At 37.8% G+C, this 18,498-nt stretch overlaps 1 protein-coding gene across 1 annotated transcript in view; it reads left to right on the plus strand.

The window, feature by feature from the left end:
* Nucleotides 1-5,122: 5,122 nt before the first annotated feature.
* Nucleotides 5,123-18,498, plus strand: part of SUPT20H (SPT20 homolog, SAGA complex component) — a 43,428-nt gene continuing 30,052 nt past the window's right edge. The window contains exons 1-7 of the mRNA XM_086713309.1: nucleotides 5,123-5,228; nucleotides 7,567-7,660; nucleotides 10,650-10,685; nucleotides 11,344-11,402; nucleotides 11,662-11,728; nucleotides 14,731-14,860; nucleotides 16,070-16,173. Coding sequence (XP_086569435.1) covers nucleotides 7,658-7,660; nucleotides 10,650-10,685; nucleotides 11,344-11,402; nucleotides 11,662-11,728; nucleotides 14,731-14,860; nucleotides 16,070-16,173 — 399 coding nt within the window. The 5' untranslated portion in view covers nucleotides 5,123-5,228; nucleotides 7,567-7,657. The remainder of the gene's footprint in view (nucleotides 5,229-7,566; nucleotides 7,661-10,649; nucleotides 10,686-11,343; nucleotides 11,403-11,661; nucleotides 11,729-14,730; nucleotides 14,861-16,069; nucleotides 16,174-18,498) is intronic.

Below are 18,498 nucleotides of genomic sequence, written 5' to 3' on the forward strand. Positions count from 1 at the left end.
TCAACAGAAAAGCCAAGTAACTTCCACATTTATTTATTTTTTTTAATTTTTTTTTCAACATTTATTTATTATTTTTGGGACAGAGAGAGACAGAGCATGAACGGGGGAGGGGCAGAGAGAGAGGGAGACACAGAATCGGAAACAGGCTCCAGGCTCTGAGCCATCAGCCCAGAGCCCGACGCGGGGCTCGAACTCCCGGACCGCGAGATCGTGACCTGGCTGAAGTCGGACGCTTAACCGACTGCGCCACCCAGGCGCCCCGTAACTTCCACATTTAACTCCATAAACACCTTTTAGTCTATGAGCAACTTGAAACTCATTATTCTTTTAGCCTTGAGTTTCCCAGCTTACAGGTCAAAACAACTGCAATAAACTCATCCTTCTGCTTTATCCTGCAATAAACTCATCCTTCTACTTCACTCAGTGTGCAGAGTTCAGTTTTTGACAACCCTTATGAACTTGGATTTGGTAATGGGTTTTTTAAATTTTTTTTTAATGTTTATTTTTATTTTTGAGAGAGACAGAGACAGAATGTGAGTGGGTTAGGGGCAGAGAGAGAGGGAGACACAGAATCCGAAGCAGGCTCCAGGCTCCGAGCTGTCAGCACAGAGCCGGACGCGGGGCTCAAACTCACGAGCTGTGAGATCATGACCTGAGCCAAAGTCAGACACTCAACCAACTGAGCCACTCAGGCACCACGGTAATGGGTTTTTAAGTATGACGTCAAAAGCACAAGCCATAGTAGAAAAAATAAACTAGGCTTTGTTCAAAAATTTAAGTTTGTGCATCAATGGGCATCAGCAAGACAGTGAAAAGACAACCTACAGAATGGGAGAAAATATTTGCAAATCATACATCTGATAAGGGTCTAGTATCCAGAATATAGATCAACTCATAACTTAAACAAAGACAACCCAATTAAAAGATAGGCAAAGGAGATGACACAATACTCTACGTGTTAAACCTGAAAGACTCCACCAAAAAGCTGCTAGAACTGATAACGGGAATTCAGCAGAGTTGCAGGATACAAAATGAATGTACAGATATCAGTTGCATTTCTACACACCAATAATGAAGCAACAGAGAGAGAAATCAAGAAATCGATCCTATTTACAATTGCATCAAGAACCATAAAATACCTGGGAATAAACCTAACCAAAGATGTAAAAGATCTGTATGCTGAAAACTATAGGAAACTTATGAAGGAAATTGAAGACACAAAGAAATGGAAAAACATTCCATGCTCATGGATTGGAAGAATAAATATTGTTAAAATGTCAATACTACCCAAAACAATCTACACATTCAATGCAATCCCAATCAAAATTGCACCAGCATTCTTCTCAAAGCTGGAACAAACAATCCTAAAATTTGTATGGAACCACAAAAGACCCCGAATAACCAAAGTAAGTTTGAAAAATAAAAACCAAAGCGGAAGGCATCACAATCCCAGACTGTAGCCACTACTACAAAGCTGTAAACATCAAGACAGTATGGTATTGGCACAAAAACAGACACATAGACCAATAGAATAGACTAGAGAATTCAGAATTGGACCCACAAATGTATGGTCAGCTAATCTTTGACAAAGTAGGAAAGAGTATCCAATGGAAAAAAGACAGTCTCCTTAGCAAACGGTGCTGAGAGAACTGGGCAGCAACATGCAAAAAAATGAAACTAGACCACTTTCTTACACCATACACAAAAATAAACTCAAAATGGATGAGAAACCTAATTGTGAAAGAGGAAACCATCAAAACCCTAGAGGAGCAAGCAGGCAACAACCTCTTTGACCTCAGCCATAGCAATTTCTGACTTGACACATCTCCAAAGCAAGGGAATTAAAAGCAAAAATGAACTATTGGGACCTCATTAAGATAAAAAGCTTCTGCACTGCAAAGGAAACAATCAACCAAACTAAAAGGCAACCAACAGAATAGGAAAAGATATTTTCAAGTGACATATTGGATAAAGGGTTAGTATCCAAAAATCTATAAAGAACTTACCAAACTCAACACCTGAAAAACAAATAATCCAGTGAACAAATGGGCAGAAGACATGAATAGACACTTTTCCAAAGAAGACATCCAGATGGCCAACAGACACATGAAAAGATGCTCAACATCACTCATCATCAGGGAAATACAAATCAAAACCACGTTGAGATACCACCTCACACCTGTCAGAGTTGCTGAAATTAACAACTCAGGAAACAATAGACGTTGGCAGTGGAGAAACAGGAACCCTCTTGCACTGCTGGTGGGAATGCAAACTGGTGTAGCTGCTCTGGAAAACAGTATGGAGGTTCCTCAAAAAATTAAAATAGAACTACCCTATGACCCAGCAATAGCACTACTAGGAATTTATCCAAAGGACACAGAAGTGCTGATGCATAGGGGCACATATACCCCAATGTTTATAGCAGCACTTTCAACAATATGGAAAGGGCCTAAATGTCCATCAACTGATGAATAAAGATGTGGTCTATATATACAATGGAATACTACTTGGCAATGATAAAGAATGAAATCCTGCCATCTGCAGCAATGTGGATGGAACTGGAAGGTATTATGCTAAATGCAATAGGTCAGTCAGAGAAAGATATCATATGTTTTCACTCATATGTGGAACTTGAGAAAGTTAACAGAGACCATGGGGGAAGGGAAGGGGAAAAATATAGTTAGAGAGGGAGAACCATAAATTCAGAGAACAAACTGAGGATTGATGGGTGGGGAGCAGGGGAGAGGGGAAAACGGGTGATGGGTATTGAGGAGGACACGTTTTGGGATGAGCACTGGGTGTTGTATTTAAGTGATGAATCACGGGAATCTACCCCCCAAACCAAGAGCACACTGTGTACAGTGTATGTTAGCCAACTTGATAATAAATTATATTGAAAAAAAAAAAAAAGAGAGGCAAAGGACTTGAATAAAGTAACGAATAAAAAAAAAACTTGAATAAAAAAAATAACTTGAAAAATGTCTTCTCCAAAGATATATAAATGGACAAAAGGGCATGAAAAGATGTGTAACATCACTAGCCTTAAGAAAATGCAAATCAAAACCACAATGAGATACTATTTCATACCTAGTAGGATGGCTATAATTAAAAAAAAAGAAGAAGAAAAAGAAGAAGGGGCGCCTGGGTGGCTTGGTCGGTTGGGCGGTTGGGCGGCCGACTTCGGCTCAGGTCATGATCTCGCGGTCCGTGAGTTCAAGCCCCGCGTCGGGCTCTGGGCTGACAGCTCACAGCCTGGAGCCTGTTTCGGATTCTGTGTCTCCCTCTCCCTCTGCCCCTCCCCTGTTCATGCTCTGTCTCTCTCTGTCTCAAAAATAAATAAACGTTAAAAAAAAAATTTTTTTTAATTAAAAAAAAAAGAAAAAGAAGGAGGAAGAGGAGGAGGAGGGGAAGGAGAAATGTTGGTGAGGATGTGGAGAAACTGGAACCACCACACGTTGTTAGTACATAAAATGTCTCTGCCACTGTGGAAAATGGTTTATCAACTCCTCAAATATTTAAGGATAAAATCACCATATGACCCAGAAATTCCACTCCTAGTATTTGGCAAAGACTCTCTCCATGATTTTAGTCTGCCTTGTGGGACATGTATCAACCAGTTGTAGCAAGAATCCTAAATCAGATTACAAAGAACACCCACCTAGATATCTGATCACCTTCAATATCTGATCAAACTCTCAATCTCCACCCTTGGTGTCTGATCACTCTGATGTGCCTTCAGCCAGAACCCTGTCAAGTCAACTTAGCCAGAATTCCCCCAATCCTTGTATTTCTTACTAAGAAATTTCCATCCAAAAAAAAAAAAATAGAGGGAGAGAAAGAGGCAAAAAAAAAAAAAAAAAAAAAAAAATCCACCCACTGCCCTCCAACTCTGCTCCTTGGCTATAAATCCCTACTTGTTCATGCTCTATTTGGAAGTGAGCTCAGTTCTATACTGAGGTCTCTTTCCCTCTTTTGCAATAGTTCCTGATTAAAATCTCTTTTTAATACTTGAACTATGTCAGGCCCTGGTTTTCTGTAATAGTATATACCATCCTACACCCCCCGCCAATTGAAAACCAGGACTCAAATTCTTCCACACAAATATCCATAGCAGCACTACACACAATAGCCCAAAGGTGTAAATGACCCAAATGGTAACCAATGGAGGAATGCATACAATTGTGGTATTTACATACAATGGAACAGAATATAAACCATAAAAAGGAATGAAATACTGATACTGATACTTGCTACAAGGTGTGTGGACCTGGAAAACATTATGCTAAGTGAAAGACACAAAAAAGGTCACACACTCCATTTATGTGAAATATCCATATTAAGTAAATACACCAAGTAATTATTGTCTGCTAAAGTCTAAGAGAGGGAAAAATGGAAAGTCCTTAATGGAGGTGATAAAAATGTTTTGGAATTAAGAGTTGTTGGTTGCACATCGTGAACGTAACAAATGCTACTGAATTATACTCTTAAAATGTTTCATTTTATATTCTGTGAATTTCACCTCAATATTAACAATAAAGTTTATAACCAAAAAATCAAAGTTGTTTAAAGGTACAGAACTGCAATCAGACATTGCAATATATCCTGGTTATTCCATTTCTGAATTGTTAGAACTCCCCAGTGAGGTTACTTTTGTCTGTTTTTTTGGAATTTTTTAAACATTAAATTCATTGGCATTTTACGATACACTATCGAGGGCTGAATGGCTTGGACTAGTAACTGTAGGAATGGTGACATTTCCTTCCATTTGCATGGGTTGGGCAATAAAAGCTCAGGGCAAGTTTCTTCGTTCTAGAAATTCAAAAAGGCAGCCTACCCACCAAATAGCCACATCCTATCCCGCATTTTACAGTACTGGAAGATGGGCCAGCGAAGGAGAATATGGACCCCGCCCCCTGCCGGACCTCAGTCCCCACGAACCTTGTAGGTACCAACCCCTGCAACACCACCCCCTGGCTCCGCGAGCCTCCCGGGGCCACCGAGCCGTCCCAGCTCCACCTCTTCCGCCCGCGGTTTACAGGCTCGCTCCGCCCTGCGCGCCAGTCGGAAGTGCGGACGCCGGAACCACCCTTCAGCTGAGCTGCGGCGCGCCCGTGAGGTACGTGCGGAGCGAGCCTGCAGCCTCCAGCGCGGGGCCCGTTCCCGCACGTCGCATTCCGGCAAAGTCAGCGGCGCGGTCATGACGCCCAGCGCGCCGGCATCCCGCACAGGTGGGCGGTGGCGGGTGGGAGAGGCGTGACCGCTGCGGACGGTTAGGCACGCGAGATCTTGGCCGGGGTCAGAGGTGAGTGAGCGGTTTCCCGAGTGGCTTTTCGCGGCTTTCCAGACCCCGGATTCCGCAGGAGGAGGACGGTGTTCCCGTAGGCGGGGCGGGCTGAGCTGAGCACCACCCGCCCCCCCCCCCCCCCCCCCGGCCCTGCACCCTCCAGGTAGTCGCCTCAGTTGCCTCTCGAAGTGCTAACAAGCAACGCTTTTCGTTGTAGTTTTCACTTTTGGATTCCAGGTATAGGTATTTCCAGAAATTCCCGAGAATTTCGCGTGGCGCTTCTGGGGATTGGGGGGAGGGTTTCTTGGTGTCCATATTGAATAAAGGCTGGTCGCCTGGATGTTGAGTTGCGGCGTTATACTGCTAAACCCTAAGTTGTTGGAAAGAAAACAGTTCGAACAGTTGAAGAGTGAGATCGATCAGGAAAAGCGATGGAACGATTGCGAGTTTTACAGTTGGATTAATTGCTGGTTGTCGCATTGGTTACCGGGAGTTCAGAATTTAACTTAATAAGCTAACTGCTCCTGGAAACCATCTCTTGTAACCTTCGCTTGAAGGAGCGGCTGCGTTTTCCTGAGTACAATACATTAAAGTCCCGGATAGGAAAATAGAAAGTGATTAACAGAATTTTCGGGGTTAGATTGGGTGCAGTGTACTCCGTGTACATGTTGAGAACCATGAAGTAAAGTTAGATCAAAATTAAGGAAAAGTATGTATATTAGTCTGAGCAGAATTGGGTCTTTTTTTTTTTTTTTTTTTTTTAGTGTTTTGTTTTTAAAAACCTAAAAATGGGTGCTGGATTGAATAGCTTGAAGGTCGTAAGCTTTACTAGAAAGAATCTAAGAGTAAAAATTGAGAGAGGTGTGAACTGAATTTGTCTGTGTGTGATCTTGGGAAAGTCGTTAGTTTTGAGTGCCTTATCCTGTAAAATGGAGATGATAATTTCAGTGGTTTTCTCACAGTGTCTGGCAAATCCTGTATACAATCATAATGTTTGGTTTGTAAGTTGTACACGTAGTTAATGGTTTTTATCTATAAAACTTAAAGTTTGCTAAGCCTCGTCTTCCCATCCTCCCCCAATTTTCGTGGAAGAAGATATGATTTGAAAATCACTGTATTTTGCCTCTACCTGGTATGCCTTCGTCTTTAGATTCATTGGTCAGAAAGTTTTCACCTTAACTTAAATTCATATTAAATCTAAGAGCTATTGCAAGGTAGGATTAATGTCTTATTTACTTTTTAAGATACTATTCCTGGAACTTGTATGATGCCTGTCACTTGTTTTTGTTTGTTTCTTGAACCCAGACTGGCAAAACCTAAGCTTTGGGTTCACCAGAAACCAAAATCATTTTACAGTGGAAAAACACTGTTTTTTGTCACTTGAAGATGTGCTTTTTAGCTTAGTGTTATGTAGACAGACAAGTTAGAGGGTGTTAGATATAGAATTAGACTTTGAATTGCCTGGAGAGTTTCAAAAATGCTGGTCCCAGTAAATATTGGGGTGCCTGGGTGTTTTAGTTGGTTGAGTGTCTGACTCTTGATTTCTGCTCAGGTCAGGATCCCCGGGTCTTGGGATCAAGCCCTGCCTCAGGCTCTGCACTGAGTGATGAGCCCGCTTACGATATCCCCCCCCCCCCCCCCCCAATCTCAATACATAAATAAATGCTGATCCCTGGTTCCTACTCCAGACCAATTAATCAGAATCTCTGGAAGATACGACATGGGTATACCACTTTTTAAAACTCCCCAAGTTATTATGTTGTGCAGCTAGGATGAGAATCCATGTGTTAGAGGAATGAGATTCTTCAGCAGTGTATCCAGTTTGCTTGAGGAAGGAATGGCTGGAGGAACTGGAGCTGCATCTGACATCTGGAATATGTAGCTTGGGACGTTTAGGGGAATATTTTTAGAGGACTTTTATCAGCAGGTATGGTGAAACGTATGATTTGTAAAGTGAACTGTACAGTGACCCATGGGAACAATGACAGCAACAGTGGTGATGGAGAGATTAATAAACATTCTTTTCTCTCCTGGATGTTAAGTATTTTGAAGAAAGCAAGTAATGATTTTAATTTGCAAACTTTTTTTGCCGTATCTAATAAAAACTGTACCTTTCAACAATTGAAAAGATTGTGGTATGTGATTTCTTTGTTGCTGATTATTTAAAAATGTACTCAAAAATTTATATTTTTCAAATGGTTTTCCTTGTTAATAATGAAATAATCTCATTGCTCATAATAGCTTTATGTTAATATGGGTTTCTTTTGTTTTTGATTTTTTAGTACTATAAGATTGATATTAAAGACATGGTTTTCACTCCTCATCAACACACATAAGTTTTCTCTTCATTTTGGACCCCTATTTTATACCACAATGGTAAGTTGTAGCTCATTATGTTTGTGGTTGTATTTTAGAATGTTCTCTTCCTTCATTTCCATAAAAATACTGTATTACGGGTACAGAAATACTTAATGTATGCCCAAGTTAACCTAACTGGTGAATTACTTAGCAATCACCTGCAAAATCTGTTTCAGAAAATAGGGGGCTTATCTCTCGATTCAGTGTTGGAATTATGCCCAATTTAAACTGATAAATTATCTGTCCTTATCTTTGCGAAGCATTAAAAAATACTTACCTTCTGGGCGCCTGGGTGGTTCAGTTGGTTGAGCGTCCAACTTCAGCTCAGGTCATGGTCTCACGTCTCGTGAGTTCAAGCCCCGTGTCAAGCTCTGTGCTGACAGCTCAGAGCCCGGAGCCTGGTTCGGATTCTGTGTCTCCCTCTCTCTCTGCCCTTCCTCTGCTCACTCTGTCTCTCTCTCCTTCAAAAATAAACATTTAAAAAAAAAATGTTTTTTAAATAGTTACTTCTTTCTGCCATAGTCAAATCACTGCCAAGGAGGATGGGTATAAATACAAATGGCTTTGGAGGACACAGGTTTCTCATATTTTAAAACTTCTTTTAATTTAGATTTTTTTCTTTAATTCAAAAACAAATGTAACCTGCTTACTGCAAATAACATTTTAAGCAGCATCCGTGTTGGATTTTAATGGCACATTTCTGTTCACTGACTTACAGTCATTAAACATACTAGGGACTGGGTGTTTACCTTTTGCCATTAAAAAAAATAAAGACATGGAAAAAATTATTATGTTTTAAAGAATCAGCAGCATTTGACAATGAAAAAATAAACACTGACCACCGTGTTGAATAAACCTTTGAGAACAGTTCTCTTCTTTTCCAATCTTGCGTATCCACCACTGCCCTGTTACAGAAAAGTAGAGCTGCTGAGGCGCCTGAGTGGCTCAGTCAGTTGAGCATCTGAGACTTCGGCTCAGGTCGTGACCTCGTGGTTTGTGACCCTAGTTGGGCTCTGGGCTGACAGCTTGGAGCCTCCTAAGATTCTGTGCCTCCCTCTCTCTCTGAAAAATAAACAAACATTAAAAAATTTCAAAAAAAATAGTGGAGCTGTTACAATGAGATGCTGACCTTGACTTATATTTTGCACCATATTAGCTATCAATTCCTTCTTAAATGTTGGAAGGAAGTAGTGAATAAATGATGTTTATGTTTACATTTGCAGTTCTATCTCTCTAGAGCTTTTGAAGTTTTGATTTCAGAAGATGAGGTACTTACTTGAGAAGACTAACAATAGCCAGTTGTCCTCAAGTGTACATTTGATTGTGTTTATTATAGTTTTTTATATAAATTTACGTTAAGGTTTTATGAGCAAAATAATTTAAAAACCTTATATATTTGTTCAGAGTACTCATCCAGGCAATGGTTTATACTCAAGAATCTCATCTTGAATCCTGGGAACCAATTTCGTTATGAATCTGCTGCTCATAAGATTTTTTTCATAAATTGGTATAAATTTATTTTAACCTTTTGAAATGATGGCATATTTCAGATTTTTTTTACTTTTAAATTTTACGTGTTTAATGCGGGTTTTTTTTTTTATTACAGTAAAAACGCAGACAAACTATTTTTGTAATCCTACGAATTCTCCATCCTTACGACTAGAGTGGCAGGGGCACTTAAACCTTTTCACAATTTCCAAAGGCTGGCACTATTTCTTTTTTCCATTGCATTCTTGGGATTTTGGTGGGTGCTAGTAGTTTTTACTACATGGAATTTGGTAGGTTGAATTATTGGAGTCTACAAAATAAAACAAAAATTTAGGTCCTTGTATGTTAACAATGAAAGCTGTCTCTTGATGGAATTAAAAATTAAAGAGGACTATCATTGTGAATGAAAAATACTGTAATCCTGTGTGGTAACCAAACCACAAAACTAGAAAGAGATATCATTGGTGTTAAATTTTCTTATTTAAAACTTAATACTTTTTATTCTTAGATGTCCTTACAAAAGAAAGCTTTACAAATGAGGAAGTCAGAGACTCCTCTTCTCTTGGCTTGAAATCATGGTCTCTAAGAAATGGATGAAGGGTGGGAATCTACTATAAGATCTCAAACCCTATGTGCAGTAATAAAACTATTACTTCATTCTAGATACATTTTCTTTTACATTTTAGTATTGAGTTAATGATGAGTCTATAATTAATGACATCTTACAATTATAATTGGCTTTTCTTAATATTACCTGAAAGCCTGGCTGACTGACTCAGTTAAGCGTGTGACTCTTGATTTCAGCTCAGGTCATGATCTCAACAGTTGTGAGATCAAGCTCTGTGGCGAGCTTGGCACTGTGTGTGGAGCATGCTTAAGATTCTGTCTCCCTCACCCTCTGTTTCTCTATCAACTCACTTGCTGTCTCAAAAAAAAATTTTTTTTTTAACCTAGGTTACTGATAACATGCTTATAACTGATGGTATCTTAAAGTCATTGAAACATGGTAATGATAGCCATCATTTAATGCGTTTCTAGTAGGCACTGACCTAGAAACTTTATATTATAGATTCTCTGCATTAAGATACTAGAAATTTCTATATTGGTGTTATGTACCAATATAATAGCTCCCCCAGTTTTCAGGATTCCTAGCAGATTCACTTTAATTGCATGCTTGATATTCATATATTTTCCTGAATGGTGCTCTTAGAGTGTTGTAGAAGTTAAAGTTCATAAAGTGGTAGTAGTTTCTCTGACTCTTGGCTCTGTAGCCAGAGAAAACCATTTTAGCATTTCTGATATAATTTGTGGTCCTAATCAGGTGCCCAAGACTGCCATGTTTTCTCTTTGTAACATATCTCTAACATAGAGTGGGGTGGGTAGAGGGTACAAAAATAAAGGAAAATATGTTAGATGTATTTTAGGAGATAAAACATATTTAAACACTTAACTAGAAATGTTATATGTATATAAAATTTTTTGTGAGAATAATATCAAATACACTATTTACTCTTTACAGCAACAAGCTTTAGAACTAGCTTTGGATCGTGCTGAGGTGAGGCATGACTAAGTTACATATGAAATAGTGTCGTCTTAATTTGTCTTAATTAACCAAACTGAGTTTTAAGAGATTTTTATATGTGGTTGTCAAAGGAGTACGTTAACATTTTAGGACAAGTATGCATATAATTTTTCTATAAATTATAAAAATACTCTGTGATGATGTTTAGGTCATCTGTTAGAATTCTCAGATAATGTTGTGGAATAAAAATTATCGAATAAAGACATAGGATTTCCAAAATTGTGTTTTCCTGTTTTGATAAGTTTTCTAATTATTCAATTAATGAGGAAGATAATTCAAAATGTGTAGATTTCTTGCACTTGGATACGCTGTGCATATTCTAAATAACCATAAAACATATTGAGAATAATTTTGACCTGTGAAACCTCAGTTCTGAAACTATATAATTTTTTTTATATCATAGCAGTGAAATATTATGCTAAGTTTTAGTACAGTTTAAATTTCACTTGTTTGTAACATATATTTAGAAGTTAAGTAGTTTTTCTCCAAGGTATAATTTTAATATGAATCAGAGATTGAAGCGACTAAATAGTCTGTTTAGTCTTAACCCGTGTTTTAAGTATACTTAATATAGGTGTTCATGTGCTAATAAGCAAAAGGCAAACTGTTTTCATGAACTTTTCTTTTCTAGTATGTTATTGAAAGTGCCCGACAGAGACCTCCTAAAAGGAAATACCTGTCTAGTGGAAGGTATGAATATTTTATTGATTGGTATTTTAGATTATTTAAAATATGATATCTACCATTTATTGCATTCCTGCTAGGCACTGTGCTAGAAATGTTATAGGTACTTTACGTGTATTTGAAATTTCTGAGTTGATATTAGCTACTATATCCAGCTTACTTCATCCTCAGTTTGGGGGAAATTGGGGGGAAGAATTATGGGAAAATTCAAAATAACATCCATTTTATGATTAGAATATTCACATTTTGTTTCATTAAATTTTAGAAAATCTGTATTTCAAAAACTTTATGACTTATATATTGAAGAATGTGAAAAAGAGCCTGAGGTTAAGGTAAGTATAAATTTTTTATGTTTTTACGGCTTTTGAAATGTAGAGGAACAGGGACATTTGAAAGATTTACATTTGAAGCAGGTAATGATTTATATTTTTGTGAGAGAACTAACATCTTTCCTAGCCAGACTGTAGCCAGTTTTGCAGCTCACCCACAGCCTTGGCTAATCTGGCACCAAGTAGAGATCACCTGCTTAGGTAGGAGAGACGACCAGTGTTTATCGAGTAACAGAAAATCATTGAGAAGTCCAAAGAAGCAAAGCTCCTATATATATTATCTTTTGCTTCTTTTTCCCCTGATAAGTGATTTGTAGACTGGAAGAAAAAGTAACCTGTTTCCTCATGGTGATTTGTACTGGAAATTTAAAGGTTTTACAGGATGTAGGACATTCAGGTGTGATAATAAAAGATGAATTTGGTCACAAATACTAGTTCCAGATTCGATTAACAGAACTCATTTTTAATTAGCATAAAAGTATGGGCAGTAGAAATGTAACAAATTGATTCCTTAAGATCTTTTGGACTCTTGGGGTATAAAAGCCTTAAAAAGTTTCTATGTGCGGGGTGCCTGGGTGGCTCAGTCGGTTGAGCGTTCAACTTCAGCTGAGGTCATGATCTTGCGGTTTGTGAGTTCAAGCCCCGCATCAGGCTCTGTGCTGACGGCTCAGAGCCTGGAGCCTGTTTCAGATTCTGTGTCTCCCTCTCCCTGACCCTTCCCCATTCATACTGTCTCTCTGTCTCAAAAATAAATAAATGTTAAAAAAAAACGTTTCTATGTGCTTCTTTAAAAATGAATACCGTTTTTTCGTGAGTTTGAGCCCCGTGTCGGGGCTCTGTTCTGACAGCTCAGAGCCTGGAGCCTGCTTCAGATACTGTGACTCCCTGTCTCTCTGCCCCTCCCCTGCTCTGTCTCTCAAAAAATAAATAAACTTAAAAAAAAAAAAAAAAAGAATACATTTTACTTTTTAGACAAAAAATTAGTAGAATTCCAGTAATATCCTGCCTTTAAAATCTTCAATAGGAGAAAACATTAAATATTGAGTAAATTTTACACTGTGTTTCTCATAAGTTTTTTTGAGGTATAATTGATATACAATAAATTACATGTGTTTAAAATATATATTTTGTAAGTTTTTACATATATGTGCACCCATGAAGCCATCATCACAATATAACAAATATGTCCATCACTTCAGAGACAGAATTAAGGTAGGAGAGATAAAGGTTCTAAATTGGGTTTGGCAGCCATTACCTGCCAACTGAATCTTGCCCACTGCACGTTTTCGTAAATGAGGTTTTATTGGAATCCAGCCACACCCATTCATTGTCTTGTCTGTGGCTGATTTTGAGGTACAACAGCAGAGTTAAGTATTTGCAACAAAGACCATATAGCCCACAAGCCTAATACGCTATCTGGCCCTTTAAGAAAGAAATTTTCTGACCTCTGATTTGTATATTGACCCAAAAACTAAGTGGAAACCAACTTTTATTGTCTTGAGGAGATGCTGTCACAGTTTTTCTGACTATTCTGTCATGTGTCAAATTACAACTTTTTTTAACTTTAATTTTTTTTTTTTTTTTTTGAAATTTACATCCAAATTAGTTAGCATATAGTGCAACAGTGATTTCAGGGGTAGATTCCTTAGTGCCCCTTACCCATTTTGCCCATCCCCCTTCCCACACCCCCTCCAGTAACCCTCAATTTGTTCTCCATATTTATGAGTCTCTTCTGTTTTGTCCCCATCCCTGTTTTTATATTATTTTTGTTTCCTTTCCCTTATGTTCATCTGTTTTGTCTCTTAAAGTTCTCATATGAGTGAGTATGACATTTTCTTTACACTTGAAAATACTTTAAAATTTTAGTCTCTCTTTACTAGTTTTTTGAAGTAAATGTTGATTTGCTTTTTTTTTTTTTAATTTTCGAAATGCTGGATTTTTTGTTTCCTGGTCACAATAAATCAGTTTTTCATTTCTCTGTGCATAAAACTGTATGTATACATGTTTAATATAAAATATACAAATAGTTAGGTTTGTTTTTTGAGATTCTGCAGAAATACTCTATTGATTCAATTTTTTATAAATAAGATGTGATGAAGTGAATTCTTATATCTATGTGGGTTTCATTTTAAATCATAGGCATTTGTAAAATAATGAATTTTTAGGTATGTGTATTATATTTTCTGATGGTTTTTGGTTTTGTTTTATTAACAAAATAGTTTCTAAGGAGCTGTTAAATTGAATTTGTCGGAAATTGCTTAAATTCCTAATTTCCTCTTCTTTTTAAAAATTTTTTAACGTTTATTTTTGAGAGAGAGAAAGTGGGAGAGGGGCAAAGGGAGAGGGAGGCAAAGGATTCAAAGCAGAGGGATGTCCCTTGCAGAGGATATCTCTGCGCTGACAGCAGAGAGCCTGATGTGGGACTCAAATTCAAGAACTGTGAGATCATGACCTGAACTGGTGTTGGATGCTTAACCGACTGAGCCACCCAGCACCCCAGTTTTCTTATTTCCTCTTACAAGCTAAGTGTCTTTGAGCCTAACATTACAACTGACTAGAGCTGTTGATTTGTTTAGATCTAATTATGCCAGAAAACGTGTTAAGAAGTAGATACCTATAATAGTACAACTGAAGATAAAACCCCAAATTCTTTATTTATTTTTGTGTAGACTTAAATTTAATAGAAACTAATTATATGGCATCTATGTTTTATATGTTTGCATTTAATGGTTTTACTCTTCACTTAAATATTTTTGTTATATTCTATTTATGTACTCAAAGATACATATTTCATATATAGACTTTTTTCTTTGTCGTATGAACTAATTTCTATAAAATGTAATCAAAATTAAGTTTATGTAAATGTTCTGTATTTGGTAGCTGTAGTGTTTGTGCATTTTCCTCATATGTGGAAGGAGCACCAAAAGATAATCTAATTTTGTTAAAGTAGCATTTTTGTTAGGGTTATGCCTGATTATTTTCATGAGCTCTGCCTCTTTTTAAAGCAGAAATTAAGAAGAAATGTGAATCTGTTAGAGAAGCTTGTTATGCAAGAGACATTATCCTGTTTAGTGGTCAACCTATACCCAGGAAATGAAGGATATTCTCTGATGCTCAGGGGAAAAAATGGATCAGGTAAGAACCTCCAAAGAGCTACAGCCACAGATATCCCTCTGCAAGGCAGGGTGTGCTGTCTTCTAGAAGTAGAAGTGGTCTGTCCTTCAGGTCATTGATGACTTGATAAAAGAACCCTTTGAGTCCAAATTTTCCTCTTTACTATGTTTTGTTAGAAATTATCTCTAAGATGATTAGCCTTCATGAATATGCATTTGTAAAGAATTCTAATTGAGGTAGGTCTTTGAAGTTAAATTGTATAAGACCCAACCTTTAAATACTTGTCACGGGGCGCCTGGGTGGCGCAGTCGGTTAAGCGTCCGACTTCAGCCAGGTCACGATCTCGCGGTCCGTGAGTTCGAGCCCCGCGTCGGGCTCTGGGCTGATGGCTCGGAGCCTGGAGCCTGTTTCCGATTCTGTGTCTCCCTCTCTCTCTCTGCCCCTCCCCCGTTCATGCTCTGTCTCTCTCTGTCCCAAAAATAAATAAAAAACGTTGAAAAAAAAAATAATTGTCACAATTCTCTATTTCTATTTATACTTTAAGATAGCATAAGGTGTTTTATGTTTTTCTTCTGTATTTTGACTGTACTGAGTCTAAAACCTTCAAAATTAAGCAGATTCACTGCCTTTTGAATAATTTTTCATATTTACATTTCTATTAATGTAAACTTGAAAATAGAGTTTTGGAATATAAGCACTCTTAGATTTCACTAAAGACATCTTAGAAATGTGTTATGGTGATGATGATGTGGGTTCTACAAGGAAATCACCTATTTAAGATTTTCTTCTTCTGTTGATAATGTATTGTAAAATGTAACAGCCAGAGAATTTTGTTCTGTAGGTGACCATTTTTCATATGAGGTACCAAATTATCACTCTTATTTTCAGATTAGATTAAGTTGTTTTAAAGGGAATTTTCAGTTACCAGCATTGGAATTTTATCATATTCTCATTTTTGCACTACTGGCTGTGGTTTGCATTATGTTGTTATGCCAGATTCTTTTTCACATGTGTTGGAGGTTTTCTCCTTTCTGGCCTAAAATTGTATACAGTTTACCAAGTCTTATAGCAGTATGTGAAGTGACTTATTTGTAAGACAAATAAAGAAGGACTTTAGAAGAGCCTTTTGGATTTATTTGCTTTATTTTTTTATGAAAACTCATTTAAATTATGCACCTAAGCTTTATGGTGAGCCTGATATTTTCAGAAACTTTATGTTTTAAAATTAAGATTCTGAGACCATTCGACTGCCTTATGAAGAAGGGGAATTGCTTGAATACTTGGATGCAGAAGAATTACCTCCAATTTTGGTTGATCTCCTAGAAAAATCTCAGGTACAAATTTGTCTCTTTAAAATTTCATTAGGGTCGCCTGGGTAGCTCAGTCAATTAACTGTCCGGCTTTGCCTCATGTCATGATCTCGTGGCTTGTGAGTTTGAGCCCTGCATTGGGCTCTGTGCTGACAGCTCAGAGCCTGGAGCCTGCTTCAGATCCTGTGTCTCCCTCTCTCTCTGCCTCTCCCTCTGCTCACACTCTCTCTCTCAAAAATAAACAATAAAAAAAAATCTTTTTTAAATGTCGTTAGATTTGTCATCTCTGTGGTGTTTGTTATAAATGATATTTATATTTAAATGATATTACATTCTCAATGGTATTTGGAATAGGAAGTGAGACATTGTATGTAATTAGGTGGTAACCATTTTATTGTGGGATACTTACCCTTAGGCTGTACTGAAATGTATAGATTTAGTTGATTCTTCTAAAATTCCTTTAATAATTCGCTCATTTTAGAAATTTCTCTATACCTACAACAAGGATTATGGGAGAAACTCCTGACTTTGGCTTCACTCCAGCGATACTGTATACTTAGGAAAAAAAGGCCATCTGATGGGAACTTGCATTTTCTTCTAGCCCTAGTCGTCTAGAGGTCTGTCCACACTTTCTGCCTGCCTTTCTGTTAAAGTGGATGAAAAGTATTCTGTTCTTAAGAAATCCCCTCTACTTGTATTCTGGATCCTCCTTCTCAAGGACTTGTGACTATAATCTCTCCTTCTATCATCTCTTTACTTCTTTCTACTAGATGAAAAATACAAGTATGTTTTACTGTATCTCAACTTAAAAAAATAATCCTCCCTTGACCCCATGTCCTTCTTCAGCTAGTGTTGTACAATTCTGCTTTTCTTGATGGCAAAGCCACTCACAAAGTTGTCTATAATCATACTGTCTTTTTTTCTCACATCCCGTTATTTTCTCTACCCACCGCTTTCAGCATTATAACATCACCATTCTACAGAGGCAGTTTTGTCAAGGTTACCAATGATCTCCATGGCACAGAATCAGTTGGTCACTTTTCTGTTCTCATCTTTAATTGGTCTCAACAAAATACAGTGCAAATGAACTTTCCTCCTTGAAATACCCTTCTTTTGGCTTCTGAGACATCTCATTCTGGTTTTCCTCTTCTCTCTGTTCCTTCAGTCTTCTTTACTGTCTTCCCTCTTCCACTCCTAAATGTGTGCAGGTTTCAGAGTTCATTCCTAGGCCCTCTATTCTTTAGTAACACCGTCTCTGGATGATCTCAGCCAGTGTCAGGAGTTGAAAAATGACATCTAGGGGTGCCTGAGTGGCTCAGTGGGTTGGGCATCTGACTTTGGCTTGGGTCATGGTTTCATGGTTCGTGAGTTCGATCCCCGGGTTGAGCTCTGTTCTGACAGCTCAACCTGGAACCTGCTTCGGATTCTGTGTCTCCCTCTTTCTCTGCCTCTCCCCCGCTGACACTATGTCTCTGTTTCTCAAAAATAAATAAACATTAAAAAAAATTTTTTTATTAAATAAAATAAAAGTGACATTTTATCCCTTGCTTATATCTTCAGGACTATTCCTTCAAGCTCCAAACTTCTGTTTACTAGGATATGTATTAGGTTCCTCAAACTTAAAATGACAAAAACAGAACTTTTGATTTTGCCTTCCAAAACAGTTCTTGTCCTTCTAATCTCAGACTCTGCTCTGACCTTTTACGTTCAGTCCAACAGTAAATGTCAGCTATACCTTCAAAATATGTATGGTCATGACCTGCTATAGTTACCTTGCTGAGCTTTTTGCTTTCATTCTGGAACCCCAGAAATCAGTTCTCCACAGACAACTAGATTCAGCTTATAAAACAAACAATAGGAAAAAAAAGTTCCCAGGCTTCAAATTCTTCAGTGTCTTCTCACTGTATAAAACCTCTATCTTCTTGTCTTCATCTCCTGATTCTCATCCCAGTCTTTATACTCCAGCCATGCATTGTTCTTTACGTACTAAAACACACCAGGTATATTCCTACCTTAAGGCCTGTCATCTGCTATTCCTTCTGTCTGGAATGATCTGTGCCAGATGTCCAGTCCTTTGTTGTGATTCAGGCCTAAGCTAAAAAGTCACTCCTGAGAGGTTTCTTTCTGAGCACACGATCTATGTTAGCTCCTCCCTATTTTATTTCCTTTTTAGCATTCATCACTAAGATTATCTTGTTTATTTCTGTACATGCTTATTGCCTGTCTTCCCACACTAAGAGCAAATGTTGTCCCACCACCCGTATATCTGTGAAGCTTCTTTAGTGCCTGGCCTATAGTTCACGTTGTCATGGACATAATAATGACTCATAGCATAGAAAGTCACAGGCT

This window comes from Puma concolor, chromosome A1, assembly GCF_028749965.1.
Source record: "Puma concolor isolate L17-30 chromosome A1, mPumCon1.1.hap2, whole genome shotgun sequence".
NCBI lineage: Eukaryota > Metazoa > Chordata > Mammalia > Carnivora > Felidae > Puma > Puma concolor.